We start from the raw sequence: 19,275 nt of genomic DNA, 5'->3' as shown, positions 1-19,275 counted from the left end.
ATCCTAGAGCTAGCTTTGTATACAGAGGCACTCTCATGCTGGAACAGGTTTCAGCCTCTTAGTTCCAGTGAAGGGAAATGTAACGCTACAGCGTACAGAGACTTTCCATACAATATAGTGTAAGGAATGATCAGTAAAATTGGCATGCTAACTAAGAATTTAAAATGCTTAGCTTGCTAGATGCCCAACACGTCTAATTTTATATTACTTTAAGAAAAATACGTAGCTCTACATCAGTCACGGCCTTATAGGAGCTGCCTATAACGGACATTTAGCAATCTAATTCAAGTTTCAGTGTAACAACGTCCTCAAGTGTTGTAAAAGTAAAACAAGACAGTGTGTACACAAACAACAAAGGTGTACGCATCTAGAGACTTCATGACTACGGTCTTTTCTCTCTAGAACAAATGCTGGGAGTTTCAAACTTGGGCGAGATGGCGGTGCGTGCAGACGCAGCGGCTAGGCGCTCCCAGACTAACAACGGTTTCTTTATTATTTTGTGTTTATTTTATTTGTTAAATTTACTAGCTCAAGTAATTGGTGCACACAGGATATCAGAACGGCCTAAACTCCTTAACACCATAGAACTGTCAGGAGTTTACTTTTGAAAACTGCAACTTCATCCCACGGGATGGAGTCAACACCATCCTACCTGGGAGGCGACGCAGAAAGAGAGCTGGCATTCAAGCTAGGCTAAGATCTAACCCACACAAACCATCTCTGCCGAGTCTCTTCCTCTCACACTCTCGGTCACTCGTCAACAAGATGGAAGGAATACGCCTAAGAATTACTTGGAACAACATATGCAGCTGCGTGACGATTATCACAGAGACCTGGCTTAACAACACCATTCCAGACACTGCCATCGAGCTAGCAAGCCGCGCTGTTTACTATGTAAGAGGACAGGACAACAGACTCCGGTAAGAACAAAAGCGATGGCATGTGCATATGTAAACAACGACTGGTGCACTGCCATAGACATCATTGAGAAACTTTGCTCCCCAGACCTTGAATGGTGCAATGTAGACTGTTTTTCATACCCAGGGAGTTCACTGCTATCATAATCAGACCTGTAGACACACCTCCACAAGCTAACGCTAAGGCAGCAATGGAAAAGTTACACGCTGCTATTAGCAACCAGCTAACTATGCATCCAGATGGGGCAGTGATTGTGGCAGGAGACTTTAATCACGTTGAATTAAAGACAATACTGCCAAAAAAAAATTCCCAACATCCCAACTAGAGAAAATAATATTTTGGACCAAGTTCTACAAAAAATGTTCCAGGAGCATACAAAGCCATCTCAGCTCCACATCTGGGCTCATCAGATCATGTTACCCTGATGCTGACTCAGGCCTATAAGCGTCTGATCTGCAGAACAAAACCAGCTGTTAAGACAGTCAAAGTTTGGTGTGAGGAAGCCACCGCACAACTGCTAGACTGTTTTGAGCTCCCAGACTGGGATGTGTTTGCAGAAAGAGCTGATTTAGAGGAATATAGTACATCAGTCCTGGCCTACACAGATTTCTGCACGGAGTCTATTCTAACAACCAAAACCATCAAAACGTTCTGATCAACAAAAGTTTACAACACCAACACGTTTTTGTCCATCAAGATAATTTTCACAAATAAACACAACTTTTATGAAGTTTGAAACCTAAATAAAATCGCCAGAGATAAAAAGCTAACCGTACGCTATAAACGGAATACACCACGGTCGCTCGACTTCAACGTCACCATCACCGAGCTTCTGAGAACTTTTCCAAACTTGATTTAAAACATTTTCCATAATACGGATTTACTCTGTGGATGAATCTTCATCCACGTTTTTTTGAGAAGTGTGCATAACATACCTGAACCAGTTTATCTGCAAAGTTTTTTCCTGTTTGGCATGATGACGTTTAATGTCCCCGACAACGTCGGTAGTCCCATTTAGCAACATGTTAGTGTCATGATTTCCCTTCGTACAAGCGCTGGATCTCGCAGCAAGCTCTTTTAGTGACACTGACATTGTTTACTTTCTACATGTGCATTTGTAATGATTTCTGTCCTGTCTCTGCCCCTATATTGTCATTGGTTGTGTTGTTCCCTTGTGTGTCATCATTAGTCTCAGCTGTTTTGTGTTCACCCTTAATTACGTTTGTCATTTAAACCCCTGGTGTCTCATTGTTCGACGCAAAGTATTGCATGCTTTCTCCATGTACCAGGCTTTTGTTCATAGTTTCACGTCTCATAGTTTTGATCTTATTCTCTACCTCGTTGTTTGATTCTTGTCTAGGCTTGGTTTATGCCGGTTTCCAGATCGCCTGACCTTTTGCTTGTTTTTGACCATGCCCCCCGTTTTGGATCTGTCTGCCCCTCTTCAATAAAGCTCTTAACCTCACTTGCACCCGTCCTAAACCCTCATTAAGTGACCGTTAGCAACCGCCTTTTTCAACAGGTAAAAGCTTTTTTTTAAAAAAATCATGAGTGGGGTTTTACTGACGTATTTTATGTCGTAGAATAAAACGTGAAAATATTTTGAGCTTGTGTTCACCACAGACCTTATTTCAGGCTTTTAACCAAAATCCCATTCAAAAAACCCATTGACTTTGGGATGGAACCGGAAGGGCTAAAGTGTTTCCTATGAGCGGAGGATGAACTTTAAACGTCAATATCGCAGTCGATCATGTTCATGTAATCGTAGGCAGTCAAAATCGTAATCGTGATTAATATTCAATTAATTGTGCAGCCCTAATGGCTAGTAAGATCGTTAACACAACAGTAAATAATCATGTAACAGAGAGAGAGAGAGAGAGAGACATGCCTTTGCGAGGGATTTTACTGCTGCTCGACTCTTCATCTGAGGCCGACTCCAGCGGCCGCTTCATCACACACAGTCCTGGCACTGAGGTTTGGGCTGTACAAAACACACACATACACTCAGAACAAGGCTAACTGCATATACAACACTGCCTTCTAGGGAGAACGAGAACAAAAGCATTTAAAAAAAATGTATTATACAGAAGTGTCAGATCTGCAGACAGGATGATGAGGAGCGATGCCAGTGTGTGTGTGTGTGTGTCTTACAGATGAGTGAGTCGCTGTACATGTGCCCCACTTTGGGTGACAGGCGGTTCATCCCCAACACTTTGTGGATTTGTCCAAAAGCCATCAGCCGCAAAGCAAACTGGGAAATAAAGAGAGAAAACTTACAGCTATGCAGTACATCACACACACCACCGACATACACCACACATCAATGTAGATCTGTTATACACTGCAGAGCTGTTACTGTGGACATTTTAAGCACATCAGAACTCCACCCTTCAGGAATAGGCACCGCCTTTCAGGATTTCTGAGCTGTTTGTGCTCCGGTGTTAGACTTCACGCAGCTCTGTGCAGACCGATCAGCGGATGACTTGAAGCAGTTCACGGCAGTAAGAATTTTTGTCCGACTTGACCCGTGGCTGACGCCACGTCACTATGACATACGAGATCAAAGTACCGTGATAGCGTTATGAGACCAGTCGGCTCCCTCAGCCAGCGCAGTTTCTCCAGAGCAGCTGCACGAGCTCTGATGACAACACAGCCATTTCAGCACGATGACGTGCTTTTCATGTTTATTCTGACACCTTCAGTTCCGCTAAGGCTCCCAAATCCTTATTTTCATAACAGTAAAAACCCTTTTTGTGTGATCTTAATTTTATATTGTTTCATGTTTATCAAAATAAAACTGATAAAAAATATATATATAGACCTCACGTAATTGTTTTTTAAATAATACAGGCTTATATCGAACTTTCTTCTTACAGGCACTGTATTAGCTTAACCTATTCAGCGAAAAGTGTTTCTGGTTGCTACATGTAAAATTCAGACATCCGTTCACTTGAGAAATATTACATCTAATCCGCTTCGTCTGTGATAAAGAAAGCAAACTACGTGAGAGCGTCACTACGGGAAAGTGTCTGACTTGACCATTCCGGCAACTCTCACCGATCGGTTACATGCATCCACAGCTGAACACGTCTTTCCTTCTGAGAACCCCAGTGCATTCTGAGCAAGAGCTGTACCTGTGCACTCTGGGTAATGTCCTCCCTCTGCTGGGAGGTAAGATGGCAGCTTGCATCCACACCTGCCCTCTCACATGGGTCAGAAATACCAGGACCATCTGCAGGCACACGTGCACAAACACTAATGTACAGTGCATCCGGAAAGTATTCACAGCGCTTCACTTTTTCCACATTTTGTTATGTTACAGCCTTATTCCAAAATGGATTAAATTAATTATTTTACTCACAATTCTACAAACAATACCCCATAATGACAACGTGAAAGAAGTTTGTTTGAAATCTTTGCAAATTTATTAAAACTAAAAAACAAAAAAAGCACATGTACATAAGTATTCACAGCCTTTGCCATGACACTCAAAATTGACTCAAAATGTGGAAAAAGTGAAGCGCTGTGAATACTTTCCGGATGCACTGTATGTATGTATTTATGTGTGTTTTTTTTAAATGTAGAAACATTTTATTTCATTATTTTCAAGGCATCTGTGCTTTACAGCATTTCTTTGCATTTGCCTAAAACTTTTACACAGTACTGTATAAATATATATACACAGTATCTCACAAAAGTGAGTACACCCCTCACATTTTTGTAAATATTTGATTATATCTTTTCATGTGACAACACTGAAGAAATGACACTTTGCTACAATGTAAAGTAGTGAGTGTACAGCTTGTGTAACAGTGTAAATTTGCTGTCCCCCGAAAATAACTCAACACACAGCCATTAATGTCTAAACCGCTGGCAACAAAAGTGAGTACACGCCCAAGTGAAAATGTCCAAATTGGGCCCAAAGTGTCAATATTTTGTGTGGCCACCATTATTTTCCAGCACTGCCTTAACCCTCTTGGGCATGGAGTTCACCAGAGCTTCACAGGTTGCCACTGGAGTCCTCTTCCACTCCTCCATGATGACATCACGGAGCTGGTGGATGTTAGAGACCTTGTGCTCCTCCACCTTCCATTTGAGGATATCCCACAGATGCTCAATAGGGTTTAGGTCTGGAGACATGCTTGGCCAGTCCATCATCTTCACCCTCAGCTTCTTTAGCAAGGCAGTGGTCGTCATCATGCTGGAATACTGCCCTGCAGCCCAGTCTCCGAAGGAAGGGGATCATGCTCTGCTTCAGTATGTCACAGTACATGTTGGCATTCATAGTTCCCTCAATGAACTGTAGCTCCCCAGTGCCGGCAGCACTCATGCAGCCCCAGACCATGACACTGCCACCACCATGCTTGACTGTAGGCAAGACACACTTGTCTTTGTACTCCTCACCTGGTTGCCACCACACACGCTTGACACCATCTGAACCAAATAATTTTATCTTGGTCTCATCAGACCACAGGACATGGTTCCAGTAATCCATGTCCTTAGTCTGCTTGTCTTCAGCAAACTGTGTGCGGGCTTTCTTGTGCATCATCTTTAGAAGAGGCTTCCTTCTGGGACGACAGCCATGTAGACCAATTTGATGCAGTGTGCAGCGTATGGTCTGAGCACTGAAAGGCTGACCCCCCACCCCTTCAGCCTCTGCAGCAATGTTGGTAGCACTCATACGTCTATTTCCCCAAAGACAACCTCTGGATATGACACTGAGCACATGCACTCAACTTCTTTGGTTGGCCATGGCGAGGCCTGTTCTGAGTGGAACCTGTCCTGTTAAACCACTGTATGGTCTTGGCCACTGTGCTGCAGCTCAGTGTCATGGTCTTGGCAATCTTCTTATAGCCTAGGCCATCTTTATGTAGAGCAACAATTCTTTTTTTCAGATCCTCAGAGAGTTCTTTGCCATGAGGTGCCATGTTGAACTTCCAGTGACCAGTATGAGGGAGTGTGAGAGCGATGACACCAAATTTAACACACCTGCTCCCCATTCACACCTGAGACCTTGTAACACTAACAAGTCACATGACACCAGGGAGGGAAAATGGCTAATTGGGCCCAATATGGACATTTTCACTTGGGGGTGTACTCACTTTTGTTGCCAGTGGTTTAGACATTAATGACTGTGCGTTGAGTTATTTTGAGGGGGCAGCAAATTTACACTGTTACACAAGCTGTACACTCACTACTTTACATTGTAGCAAAGTGTCATGTCTTCAGTGTTGTCACATGAAAAGATATAATCAAATATTTACAAAAATGTGAGGGGTGTACTCGCTTTTGTGAGATACTGTACATACACACACATTTATTTACGTTTATACACAAAAATCATTCCTTATGAGGAAACTGTGCGTGTGTGTGTGTTTGTTTTACCCTCCAGTAGTATTCCAGATGCAACACACTCCAGCACTCTCCTCAGAGCCTCTCCTGGTCCCATCGGTCGATCGCACGTTGATATCGCTCTCTCGCACAGCAGCTCCAACACCTACACACACGCACACACACACAACAATATACAACTACACAAAGCTAAACACTGAAAGAATAGCTTCAACACTTACACACACATACACACACACTCACCCATCCTTTGAGGGGGGTCCAGGTAGGGACACGGGTACACAGATCTCTCAAGATGCGGATGACGATCACACTTGAGTGTAGGTTGTTAACTTTAGCCTGTGAGCCACCCACAAAATACACACACATACACACACAGCCTGCATTACACTGCTGATACACACTGTGTATACGATATACACCCACATACACTAGTCTATATTCATCACACTGTGTGACCAACACAGATCTGTTAAACTGTCCACCTGTCTATCTGTCCGCCTGTCTTTCTGTCAGTATCTGCCTGTCTTTCCGTCAATCTGCCTGTCTATCTGTCAGTCTGTCTGTCTGTTATTTTATCAACCCAGCCATCTAAAGCAGTGCTTCTCAAACCTGTCCTGGGGGACCCCTAGCAATGCACATTTTGTATGTTTCCTCACACACCTGATTCAACTCATCAGTTCATTAGTACAGACTGCAAGACCTGGATTGGGTGTGTCAGATGAGGGAGACATACAAAAAGTGCAGTGATGGGGGTCCTCCAGGACAGGTTTCAGAACCCATGATCTAAAGGATCTCTCTCTATCTAACAGTCTACCTAAACATTCGCCATGTAGCCAGAGAGGCCTTTCATATGGTGTTTAGATGTTCTAGAGAGCATGAGGGCAGCTGATCTGATCCGAGTGTGTGGAAGTGTGTTAGCGAGCATGCTGATTAACAGAGCATGAGGCGTTGTGTTTTATGATTTGAGAGCATATAAACGCTATTATTGTGGATCACTGACTGTCACTCCTCTGCATGTGAACATACTTTCATTCTGCAAGTCAGGTGTTTGTCACTCAAAGATAAAATTCATTTTCAAGATATAGTCTCTCTGTGCGCTCGATTCACTGCTCTGTGCTCTCAAAACACACCCACAACACCAATTTAGGGATAAATTGATATTTGGATTTCTGGATGAAGCTGCTTTGTGACAATGCCCATTGCGGAGATTGTCTGTGTTCAATAAGCATGCTCACTAACACTGTTCCACGCACTCTGTTCGGCCGCCCTCACGCTCTCTTATTAACGATACTGCTTCAACACCATTCTTTAATTGTCTCCATGTAGGTCAAGTTGGAACAAACCATTCCTGAGGGAGGAGAATAAAAACACCTTCATCTACTTTGACTTTCTGTCCATCTTTCCATCTACAGACTCTCTCAGTGTAAACAGTCGTATACGAGTGGAATGTCCACGTCTTTCAGTTTTCTTTAAAAATAAAAAGCACTTTGTGAACATTTCAACAGTCAAACACGCTATTAATTAACGTCATGTTAATTTACGTTAGAGGTCGTTAGATTATAAAGCGAGGTGCAAACCTGGAACCACTTGGCGTGGCGCAGAGACGCGAGAGACTCCAGGCAATTGTTTGTGTCCAGTGCGCCGGGCGGAGCTTCTATCAGACCACAACACAAGGCACAGTTTGACCAAGGGGCACTCAGACCTCTCCTAGGGGGCGGAGCCAACATACTTGGAGCTCATAGGGGTGTGGTCAGTTTTATGAGTTTGAATGCGGATACACCCTCACACACTGCTTAAAATCTATGGACACTAGGACCTTTGTGGTTGTGAAGTTGGGTCATATTTTACAGTGTTGAATGAGGGTGTGGCTGACCTCCAGGCCACACCCTCATTCAGCACTGTAAAATACAAATGCCGATTTTGTGGAATTCTTTTGATTTTTTTTCCCTCTGGGGAAAGAAAAATAAAGGGCACAATAAATAAGGCCACGACCTCTTGCGCGCCCCCTCTAGCTGTGCGTAGAATGATTTACATAATGTGTGTAAGCAATTTTTAACTAGCGTGTGCATCATTGGCTAAAGGCTGTATATATAATCAGCATGATTATGAGGTCACGAGACCTGCCCCCAAAGCTTAGCTGCTCCGCCCCTCCAAGAGTCCAAGAGCTTCCGGTTGGTCAAAACTCCACCGCCCCTAAAAACTCACACACTTTCAAAATCACAAGTGACAAGAGGAAAATATCTGATTTAAATTCCACAATTTTTTTTTTTCGCAGAAACAGGGTGAACGCTGCAGCAAAACCTGACGAGTGGAACAAATCAATTAATCATAATAATCAATCAATAACCCAGAAATCTATCATTACAGGAATGTGAATGAATCCTGGTGTTCAGGATTAACACATCACACACGTATTCGTTACAGCTTAAAACAATATTAACCCTGTGTTCACATCAGAAGGGCACAATGAATTTATTGCTTGGGGGTGCGTGGCCTGATTTTTGATAATCCGATAGGAAATGACATTAGCAGCGCCATTGTTCTGAGCAGCACAGCTGCGGCTTTCCCACTAAGACACCCTGCTTTACTCCCAACTGCCAGCTGATCAGGTCATGATAAGCATCTTAACACATACACACAACCATTATAATTGCACACTTCCCTTTATTTTGTTCTTTTATTCCTCCATAACTTCAAACATAAACTTTACAGTGTTTATTAAATTTGCAGTGAAAACGTACTCTCCTGCCCTCTACCTCTTTCACCTCCTCCCAAATAAATAAATAAATAAATAAATAAATAAATAAATAAAGAATTATAAGATGGCTTAAATGTAGTTTTAAACCAAATTCATGTACAAACAGTAAAACAATGGCGGATGGAAAATGGGACAAGGTTTATAAAAAAGGGTAAGGTTCTCCACCCGCTGCACACTCCATACGCATTCGTAAGGAGGCTCCTACAGATGCTAAATACCTGATAATGTTTGTGCTCCCGAGATAAAACGTGTACTGGACAGACAACTGTCCTTCACTGGCACAAACCTGAGGGAGTGTGTGTCGCATCTCTACAGGATTCATGGTGAAGCTGTGTACAGTGGGAGGAGCATGTCATTCACGTGATGCCCCCAAGTGTGAACACAGGGAATGAACCAGGCTTGTGCAATATAAGTTTCAGGTTTAAGTGTGTAATAATATCACCAGTCTGCAGTCAGGGACAGCAGTAATCACAAACACTCAGCCGGATGATGGATTCTTAGGTGATTCTGCAGTAATGTGCAGTAAACCATAAAAACCAAACAAAAAAAACAATTAAACAAAAAAAAAATTCAACATAATCCTTTTACAAGTCAGTTTTCTGTCCACATGGCAGACATTTTGACCGTTGACCTCAAAGTGTTTGAACGTGTCTGAGCGCTGACTGGCGCCATGGAGCAAAAACATGTTGATAAGCGGCATATTTCATCACCTTCTAATCATCACCATTAACATTACTTGTAAATTGTTAAAACACTTCATCGAGGGCCCGTTGAATCATATAGCTCAAAATATTCGCTCGTTTTTTTCTTTCTGAAGAATCCAAAAGCACAGATTTTGACATGTTTCAGCTGAAACTTTTTATTCACATCAGAAAGAAATACAAATATAATAACCTATGTTAAATTTATACTTATTTAATGTGAGCCAAGTCAATCTGTTAAGCTGCAGAGCTCCTACACAGAATGTGTGTAAAGGTCAGCAGATCAAGTAATATCATGAGGGTGAAACATCTTGTAAAGACGAGTAAACAGTTATATCACACAAGCCAAGTCTGAACACAAACTAAAATATTCACTTATTAACTCACTTCAACGTTTTTGCTGCAAAGCAACCCCTTTATTTTTTTTACACGCACGCCTGCAAGAGTTATTAAACTGCGGAAGATGGGGTGTGTCTGTATCTGTGTGCATGTGTCTGTGTGTGTGTGTGTGTGTGTGTACCTCTGGCCCGCCCGTGCTCCATCTGCTCCCTCACTACAGGGGATGTGAGATGGATCTTCATGTTCAGCACCGGTTCTGTTACAGTCCGCACTGTTACAGCAGCGTCCTCAACTGCCGCAGTGATCACATACTCGCCCTCCATCTGGTCCTAAACACACACACAAATTACACTCTATGTAAATATGTGTAAACCAGCTTGTAAACAAAGCACTTGAATATTGTGCAGGAAAGTGTGGAGGTGTCAGTTAAAATGTACCATGAGGTAGTGTGTGTGTTTTTTTTCTTCACCTTCATCACTTCCTGAAGTTTGTTGGTGATGGTGTTCAGTAGTTTTTGTGTTGGTGTGTCACTGCAGAGCATCACAAGCTCCAGGTCCATGTCCTGCTTCAGCAACAAACCCTTTGCCACCAACCCCACTCTCCGTACCCCCTGGAGCTTATTGCCCCCACTGTAAGACACACAGACACATTAACATTTAAACCACTCTCTGTACCCCTTGCTGCAGCTTATTACCCCCAGCATTGGTATTCTCTAAAATCTGTAGACAATGACATCCCAGAATAAAACACCTCGTAGCATCTTGTCTATTCAGCCAGTTAGCGACGGTCTTCAGTCCGTTCTCCACGTGGGATACCATGTCCTGCACGGCCTGCAGCTCCTCCGCACACGGATACACACTGGCGTGTTTGGCCTTAACGTGACGATCCTCAATGACGAACAGGCGCTGAGGGAGCAGCTTCTCCTATTAGCACATGGAATAAACCTTAACACATGTAGAGATTGTCTCACTCCCTCACAGTCTAAATTCTCAGAGAACCCAATGTTCTGTATGTAATAATAATAATAATAATAATAATAACAACGTGTTGGACACTGAGGTGGTGTTTAACTCACAGGATCAGGAGGAACTTCAGCTTCTCTCTGCTTCATCTCAGCCACACAGGCGTGGTACTGCCGCAGTTTATCTTCATAACACACACACTCATACCAATAGCGCAGTTCCTCATACCTCACACACACACACAGAGGTCAACACCAGAGCAATACAAATTCACACAAAAAAATCTCTAACAAATTGCAAAAATGTCAACTATACCATAAGCATGGAGATAACAGCTGTGTAAACAGTGTGTGTGTGTTACCTGTTGTAGTCACGTGGGTGAAGTGTGTGTCCCTCCTGAATCAGTGAGTCCCAGTACAGAAGCTCGTCATAAGCCTCTTGTTCATCCCACACACACTGCATGATGCTCACTAACACTTACACACCTGAAACGTATGTTTATAATCTGTTTATCATCAGTGGAGCGACTGTTATACACGTCCCTGTGTGTGAGCTGTTACTGTGGAAATGATAACGTATCAGAACGAGCGCATTAATGATAACAACAACAACAAACATGCGCTACTGTCAGAGCTGCTGTTCTAGAAAATTAATCAACACTTTCTGACCAATCACAATCCAGAACTCAGCAGCAGCGTGGTGGAAATATAGTTGTATAAAGAAAATATTTCAATCGCGTTGTTGTTCGTTAGTTAGCTTAGCTACCTAGCATCATGGTCAGTGTTGCGTTAAGTGTAACAAAAATATCGGACTAAAATATCTTATCTAAATTATTACTGTCATTTTATCACTATTAAACCTGATATTTGACCTGTAAACGATTTAACGGTTTGAACTCAAGACGCGTAACCCTTCACTTTCTATAGTGTTAATCAAAAATAATCTTTCAAATACTTAATAATCATAATCATAATCATATGCAAAACCCTTGTCTGTAATAAAATCCCATTTATCCCCAATATCATTTCCATAATAAACTCACCTTAGTGGGGATAAGAACACTGCGTTTGCGATAAAAGACGCGATGGTGTGCTTCCGGTGCATCAAGTAGAGCTTCCGGGACAACCCTGTAAATAACCAATAGAACAGTGAGGAAGCCTTTACTTCGCCTACAAAACCGGAATTAAATTCGGAATTAGTAGATTTCTGATTTTTTTCCTGACAGCGCCGCGCGAGCGCCATAAACAAACCGAACAAGAACACTATAAAACTCTAATAAACACAATAATGCAAAGGACCGCGAGCTTCAGGTCTGAACACGCGTTCCCGCGAGATCCAGGTCCCGATACACACCTCTACATCCGGGCATTTTGGCTTCAGAAAACTGTTAAAATTCTTAAAACAAAACCAGTCGTAAATTATTTACTTGCACTCATAAATACTCACACAAATACAAATAATCACACCCAGAAACAAAAACACTGCTATAAACTAAAATTATGTTTCTTACTATTTATTTTTAATGTCAACTATTAGGGACCACACACACAAGTATGTAGAAATTTAGATTTTATTTCTTATTTTATTTAGATGTACAAATGACATTCAGTGAATTAAACACCTCAAATAAAAGTAAACCTGGACATCCGAGTACAGATCAATGCACGTGAGCGCACGCGCACACACAACACAGCATGTTGGTGTAACAGAGGAGTCATCTCACACTGTATAAAACACTTTTTTAAAAATCATCTTCCACACGCAAGGTAAAAATTCACAGAGTGAAAAGGGTAGTGTACATTCAGATGGTGCGCCCTTCTTAGGCTTCCTCAGTAGTGTCCATCGCATCACTATATCTAACCCCTATAGAGTTGTCTTCTTTATTTGAAAAAAAAGATTATAGACACATTATAAAAGAGTTACTAAATTAAAACCACTGTGTGGTGCTGCCCCACCTCCCTACACAGCCTGGCCAATCAGCTGAGCAGATTCTGAATGGGGCAGTATGGGGGCGGGGCTACGGGCATGGTCCGGTTTGAGATTAAGGATGTGATGTCGCAGATGGATGAGCCAGTCTTCTTGCACAGAGAGGGGTCCACTGAACACCTGCTCACAGAACCTACACACGCACATGCGCGCACACACACCCACACACACCCACACACACGCACGCACACGCACACAATCAGACAGGGCTGTATGTGTGAGATGTGCACAGGTGTAGGTGTGTCTGTGTAGCTCACCTGCACTTCAGTGAATAAATATTTCCCACCAGTTTAACTAGGCTGGTTTCAGGTGGGCGTGGCATCAGAGAGGGGGCATTACCCACACGCTTCAGAGCCCCCACCATTCTGAGAGGGAATAGTTTAGGAGGCCGACGATCAGAACCTGCAGGGAGTAAAAATAAAAAAAAAAACACACACACAAAAAAATAATATACCCTTAAAATATACTTCAATAAGAAAGAAAGCTATGGAAGTAAAACTCAAACATTTGACCTTAATGTGACCCAGACCCTGTTTGGATTAATTCCAAAATCAGTTCATCTGCTTGTCCGTATAAATCCTATAAACATTCATCCACCTGTTCTCGAGATATCGCTCTAACAAGAATGTAACAGGAGGACAGGCACAAAATTAATGCCTCCTTTACCTAGTGACAGAGGCATAAAAAATAGAATAGAATGTAATGGCACCCACACTCTACGTAGTTCAGATTTGACTCAGACTCTACTTGGTGCACTTACACAGAAGACACTCACACTCGGTGCACTCTGTAGGATGTTGAAGCAGTTATTCCCTACACTAACTAGTGCACTAGGAGCAGAGGAAACATACAGGACAATGTGTGTCTTGTTAATAATAAATTTATATGATGTAACTAATGACTAATGGGTAATTAAAGCTGAACAGGAAGTGAGGTTACTGTTTTTCATTACCATGGTCAACACCTGAGTGGGGGGCAGAGCGATGGGATGACAATTTCCTATGGGAAGAGGAAGAGCAAGAGAGACCCGCCCCAGTTTTACCCTGCCGAGCTCCAGGAAACGGGCGGCTTACACAGGAGCGGGCAGAGCCAGCATCAGAGGAGCGAACTGGAGAGCAGACACGCCTCTGTCTCACACACACAAACACACACACACACACACACACACACATTCAATATTTGTTGTATTTCTACATAATGGGAGTATCATGTATATTTTGTCCATGTCTCTGTGTGTATGTATGTATGTATGTATGTATGTGTGTGTGTGTGTGTACCTTGCGAATGTGCGGTAAAGTCCCCTGCATGTAGAGCTGATGAAGGGCAGCGACCTTCTCAGGCTCTCTGCTCATCCACTGGCTGAGGGCAGCGATTGGTGATTGGCTGGAGCTCCACTGCTCCCCCAGCTGGCGGAGGTGAGCGCGTGCATGACTGGCTAATGCCTTCCGGTTCTCAAAGTCAAATCCACACAGCTCACACGTAGCCTCAAATGCTGCACGCGCACACACACACATCATCACATGTTTTTTTTACTTGATTTTAAATTACTTTTTAGTTACTAACAAATCTTGAATTTTCTGGCAATTTAGTTAACATTTTAGGTAAGTCGCTCTGGATAAGGGTGTAAAGGTAAAGATCCTAAGTCTCTCATCTCATCTCAGGTATTCCACCCCCCCAGTAAGGGTCAACACTCTCCATTCTAGCTTAGCAGTGCTTGTGTACCTGAAAGTCTACACTACAAGAGTTAAACCCTACAGAAGTGATATAGTGACAGATGTACCTGAACCTGCACCGTCCATCTCCGTTTTCTCTCTGCAGAAGTCTACGGGTGACGGTGTGCCCTCTGCCCCCTGCCCTCTGCCCTCTCTGATCATCAGCTCGTGCAGCGTGTCGATAGGTGAAGCGCAAGGGGCCCACTTCACTCCCAGTTGGCGCAGGTGAGCACGGGCATGGCACGACAGAGCTTTACGGCTATCGAACAGATCTCCGCAGTAATCACACCTCACAGGCTCGGCCACGCTCACCTCCACCTGGGGGCCTGATACACGTGCGTGTGCACACAAGCACGCGCACACACACACACACACACACACACACTACATAAATAATCTGGTTTGGTGTTAGTATTAGTTGTGGTATCAGGTGCGTGTTGATATTCATATCACACTAATATTATGACTGTAGCAGAAAGTCCACAGTGGACAATAACAAGGTGGAAAGAAGCTTAACATTTACCTGTAGTTAGACTCTGATTGGCTGGAAGTGTAGTGTACTCCGCAGATGACTGGACAGTAGTAAAATTCAACTGAGTTGAGGGTGGAGGTGTAGTTTTTGTTTTTGTAGAGTGATGTCCAGTAGAGATGTCCAACTCCATTGGCTCATCTTTCGGTTTGGACACGGCCATCCTTGTGCCCTTTCTGGCTTTGGGCACTCGGACAGCAGAAGGGCCTGGTGCAGGAAGAGGTGGAGCTTCAGATAGAGGCTTGGGCAATTGGCATGGGGAGGGGCCTGGTGCAGGAAGAGGTGGAGATCCAGATGGAGGCTTGGTTTGAGCAGGAGTCAAGGGTGCGGCCTGCGTGGGTAGAGTTAAACTACTACCACTACGGCGAGCCATCAGCTCTCTGAGTGTTGCCATCGGTGAGCCGTGAGCCGTCCAATCGGTGACGCCGAGCTGGCGCAAGTGAGAGCGGGCGTGGCTCGCCAAACTCTGGGTCTTCTTAAAATTCTCTCCGCAAAACTCACAGTTCGCATTCTTTGATGAATCACCTGATAGGAAATAGCATGACATCACTTAAGCAGCACTGAGGTTTGGGCTGAACAGAAATACACACACACACACACACACACACACACACACACATATATACATACATATATATATATATACACACACACACACATATATATATATATATATATATATATATATATATATATATATATATATATAAATACTCACTGTCTCTCTGTGTTTTCTCTCTTGCTGATGAGAGCTTCCTCTTTTTAAATGGAGGTGTGGTTAACAGAGCAGTGGGTGGGTCCTGTCCCTCTAGCCCCACCTCCTTTTGGAGCAGATCATGCAGGACCTGTATGGGCAGGGCTTTAGGGTCCAGCTCCACCCCAAAATGGCGCAGGTGAGCTCGAACGTGACTGGCCAGGCCCTTCTTCGTCTCATACCTTGCCCCACACAGCTCACACACATGTACACAATCACGCTGGGACACACCTGGGATCTCCACTGTGTCCCCACACGCACACATACACACAGGTCAGGTCTGTGGTGCTGAACATTCACAGTTCATGATATTTTCACAACATTATTGTGTTCACCTGCAAGCTGTTCTACATTACTCTTTAAAACGGACCTCACTCCTGCAACATGGGATCAGTGTGTGTGTGTGTGTACTCACTCAGGTTGAGGTGAGTGTCTGTTTCCTGTGGCACTCCCAGTGGTTTGGACAAAGCTGGGAGAGTGGGCAAAGTCTTGGGTGGTTTGTGATGATGGACCGGAGATGATGAGGATGAAGATGAGGAGGACGAGGATGAGGACGAGGAGTCTCTCAGTGATGCAGGGGCAGGAAAACATGGTCTCTTCACCAATTCACCAATTTTGATCTTCAGTTTGGTTCCTGAACCGTGTTTGGCTCCATGTTTACTGGTGTGTTTGGTTCTGTGTTGGGTGTGTGTTGTGTGTTTTGCCGTGGTGTTTGTGTGTTTGGGTGTAAAGGGCAAAGCCCCGTCCCTCTCAGTGATCAGTTCATACAGCAGGCTGATGGGGGCACCGCTGCTCTCCGAAACACACACACCCAGCTGACGCAGGTGAGACCGGGCATGGCTCGATAACCCTCGCCTAGTCTCAAAACACATACCACACACCTCACACAAATGCGTGGCTGCTATACACACACACAAACACACACACACACACACAAAGTCAGTTTGAAATCTGCACCACCTGCTTTATATGAAATCATCAGAGTTCTGAGAACACAGTAAATAAAGTCAGCACTTTAATTAAAAGTGTAGGTGTGTGTGCACACTTATACTCAGCCTCATTACCTGTTCTCTGTTCGCTAACAGGAAACTCAGCAGCACTCTTTCCTGCCATCTCTCCGTCCTTCTCCACGACTCCGCCCTTCTCCATGACTCCTCCCACTAGAGAGACAATCCCAGCGTAGTGAAGGTGACAATAAACTGCTGAATAAAGAGTGTTACATGTGAGAAAATATAAAGTCACCAGCGCTGTGAGAGAATTTTACACGTAGGGACATTGAGACGAAGATTATTTTTTCAGCCAACCTTGTTAATGTAAATGGTTTATTTCCCCACCACCAGCGCTCAAAAATATACAGGACAGCGTTGCATGTGAAACAAAATCATATTGTAGAAATAAACATCTAATAATCTCCACGTGGACTGGGGACAGTTTCATTGTTTAGTCTGTGTGATGATGGGGTTTAGAATAATCTCAGCTGCACAGGAGTTCATTCATTAATTTAATCATGTGTCTAATATTCTAATGTACAAACCCCTACACAGACACCTTGCACTGTATTTAAAATGCATGCTGTATGTGGGTTTTATAATATTAAAATAAGGATAACTGTTAGTTTAAAAAGATTAGAACAGCACTGTATTGACTGTTTATTATAAAAAAATTTTAAAAAAATTAAAAAAAAAAAAAATACCCATCGAGTTTCAACTTGGCTAATTTTTCGACAAACATTAAAGTTGACATTTTTTATGTTTAAGTTTACACCACATAGTTCAGTATACAGACTTGAATACAAACCTACTGAAGACTCGAGTTCACACTGCTACAATAAACATACTGAACTACTAAATTTATTTAAATTCACGCTAATAAAAGTAACTTATCATTTAATAATAAACCCATGCTTTAGCTATTTAACTAGCCTTTGGCTCGCTAATAAGAGTTTAAAATGCTCTATAACAGGACTGATTTATCTCCCGATTACCAACACAGAACATTATTAATGCAGTTATCATTCTCACAGTGTGTTTTCCGCATAAAATTAATATCTGAAAGTGTTTAAAGATTCATTTTTTACCTGAGTGTGTGTGTGCGCGCGCGTGTGTATTAGCAAGACAGCGTTATTGTTTGGGATCAGCCGGGAGCAGGAAGTCCTGATTAATCGATCCAGAACAATCGATCTACAGTCAGCAGGCGGAAATAATCGATAAACCCGTAAACTGATGAGTAACGGAAGTGCTACATGAAATGAGATTTTGGATCCAAGTGAAAAATGAATAACACCACCATCATGCGTAAAGAAATAGCAAAGAAAGATAGAATGCAAGAAAAAAAAACCCTAAATGTTTGAATGATTTAGGACTTAGAGAAGATTTTCATAAATCTGGATGTGTAAAATCTGTTTACATTTACATTTATTCATTTAACAGACGCATTTATCCAAAGTGACTTACAAATGAGGAAATACAAACAAAGCGATATATCCAGCGGAGAACAGTACAAGTAGTGCTACCATACAAGATTTATAATTGAGTTATAGAGGTGTAAGAAGGTGTGTTTATAGGAAATCTTTTGCCAATTTGAACTTCAAATGAGATATTTCCCCAACGTGCATTTAAAACATTTGTATTATCAATGTGACTCAAACCCACTCCACATTACGTAACTTGGAGGTGGAAGCGAAATGTGAAAGATGATTGTTTATGGTGGATGTTTGTGTGTGTGTGTGTGTGTGGATGTATGGTATATGGAGAGAAGTGGAGCATGGAGACGGTGCTCACTAGATAAAGGTCTATTCAGGAAAGCCAAGTAGTATAGAATATATTGATAAAGTGTAATCACTATGGATAACCAACATTTAGAATTACTACTTAGAAGCATAATCTAATCATCAATATTAGTTAACAAGCATAATCTATATGTATAATCAGTATTTAGAAGCATAATCTAAATCCATAGAGCACTTTGTGATCAAGTTATATTCTAAGTGTGTACTGAGTTAGATGAATTACTGTACAATTGTTGTTTTTCTGTATCAGCCTGCACCTTTCTGCACAGCAATAAATTGGCATTAGACATTCGCTGAAACTGCTTTTGTAAGTAAACAACCTTGAGGCCGGATACCAATTAATGAGTTAGGATGGCAGACAGAAGCAGACAGAAGCTCATTGAGACATAAGAAGGGAGTGTTGGTCAGAGAGAAACAAAAAACAAAGATTCTGTCTGAGTGAAACCTGTTTTATTCTTCAATTCCTTTAACTT

General features: G+C 42.6%; 2 protein-coding genes across 6 annotated transcripts in view; both read right to left on the bottom strand.

The window, feature by feature from the left end:
* Positions 1–12,148, bottom strand: part of ilf3a (interleukin enhancer binding factor 3a) — a 19,974-nt gene extending 7,826 nt beyond the window's left edge. The window contains exons 1-12 of one of the 3 annotated variants that reach the window (XM_053638616.1): positions 12,076–12,148; positions 11,395–11,518; positions 11,147–11,261; positions 10,822–10,994; positions 10,541–10,700; positions 10,253–10,400; positions 7,851–7,927; positions 6,514–6,609; positions 6,304–6,415; positions 4,053–4,150; positions 3,070–3,169; positions 2,807–2,899 (exon numbers count right to left, since the gene is read on the bottom strand). In XM_053638616.1, coding sequence (XP_053494591.1) covers positions 2,807–2,899; positions 3,070–3,169; positions 4,053–4,150; positions 6,304–6,415; positions 6,514–6,609; positions 7,851–7,927; positions 10,253–10,400; positions 10,541–10,700; positions 10,822–10,994; positions 11,147–11,261; positions 11,395–11,495 — 1,273 coding nt within the window. In that variant the 5' untranslated portion in view covers positions 11,496–11,518; positions 12,076–12,148. The remainder of the gene's footprint in view (positions 1–2,806; positions 2,900–3,069; positions 3,170–4,052; positions 4,151–6,303; positions 6,416–6,513; positions 6,610–7,850; positions 7,928–10,252; positions 10,401–10,540; positions 10,701–10,821; positions 10,995–11,146; positions 11,262–11,394; positions 11,519–12,075) is intronic. The other 2 variants (XM_053638617.1, XM_053638615.1) reach the window with 2 other exon arrangements.
* Positions 12,149–12,268: 120 nt separating this feature from the next.
* On the bottom strand, positions 12,269–18,332 carry wiza (WIZ zinc finger a). 3 transcript variants are annotated; one of them, XM_053638618.1, is made up of 10 exons: positions 18,092–18,332; positions 17,079–17,216; positions 16,430–16,915; positions 15,979–16,257; positions 15,255–15,785; positions 14,800–15,057; positions 14,297–14,511; positions 13,972–14,146; positions 13,277–13,421; positions 12,269–13,152 (listed from the first exon to the last, which is right to left on the bottom strand). In XM_053638618.1, exons 2-10 carry the CDS (start codon positions 17,161–17,163, stop codon positions 12,993–12,995), a joined length of 2,334 nt encoding a protein of 777 aa, XP_053494593.1. In that variant the 5' UTR covers positions 17,164–17,216; positions 18,092–18,332; the 3' UTR covers positions 12,269–12,992. The 3 variants fall into 3 exon arrangements, with proteins under 3 accessions (XP_053494593.1, XP_053494595.1, XP_053494594.1); XM_053638620.1 differs by having other exon boundaries at positions 16,430–16,912; XM_053638619.1 differs by having other exon boundaries at positions 17,079–17,213.
* Between the last annotated feature and the right edge of the window lie 943 nt (positions 18,333–19,275).

This window comes from Ictalurus furcatus, chromosome 12 (genome assembly GCF_023375685.1).
Source record: "Ictalurus furcatus strain D&B chromosome 12, Billie_1.0, whole genome shotgun sequence".
NCBI lineage: Eukaryota > Metazoa > Chordata > Actinopteri > Siluriformes > Ictaluridae > Ictalurus > Ictalurus furcatus.
The sequence above is the reverse complement of the archived record's forward strand: the minus strand, read 5'-3'. Positions and strand labels throughout refer to the sequence as shown.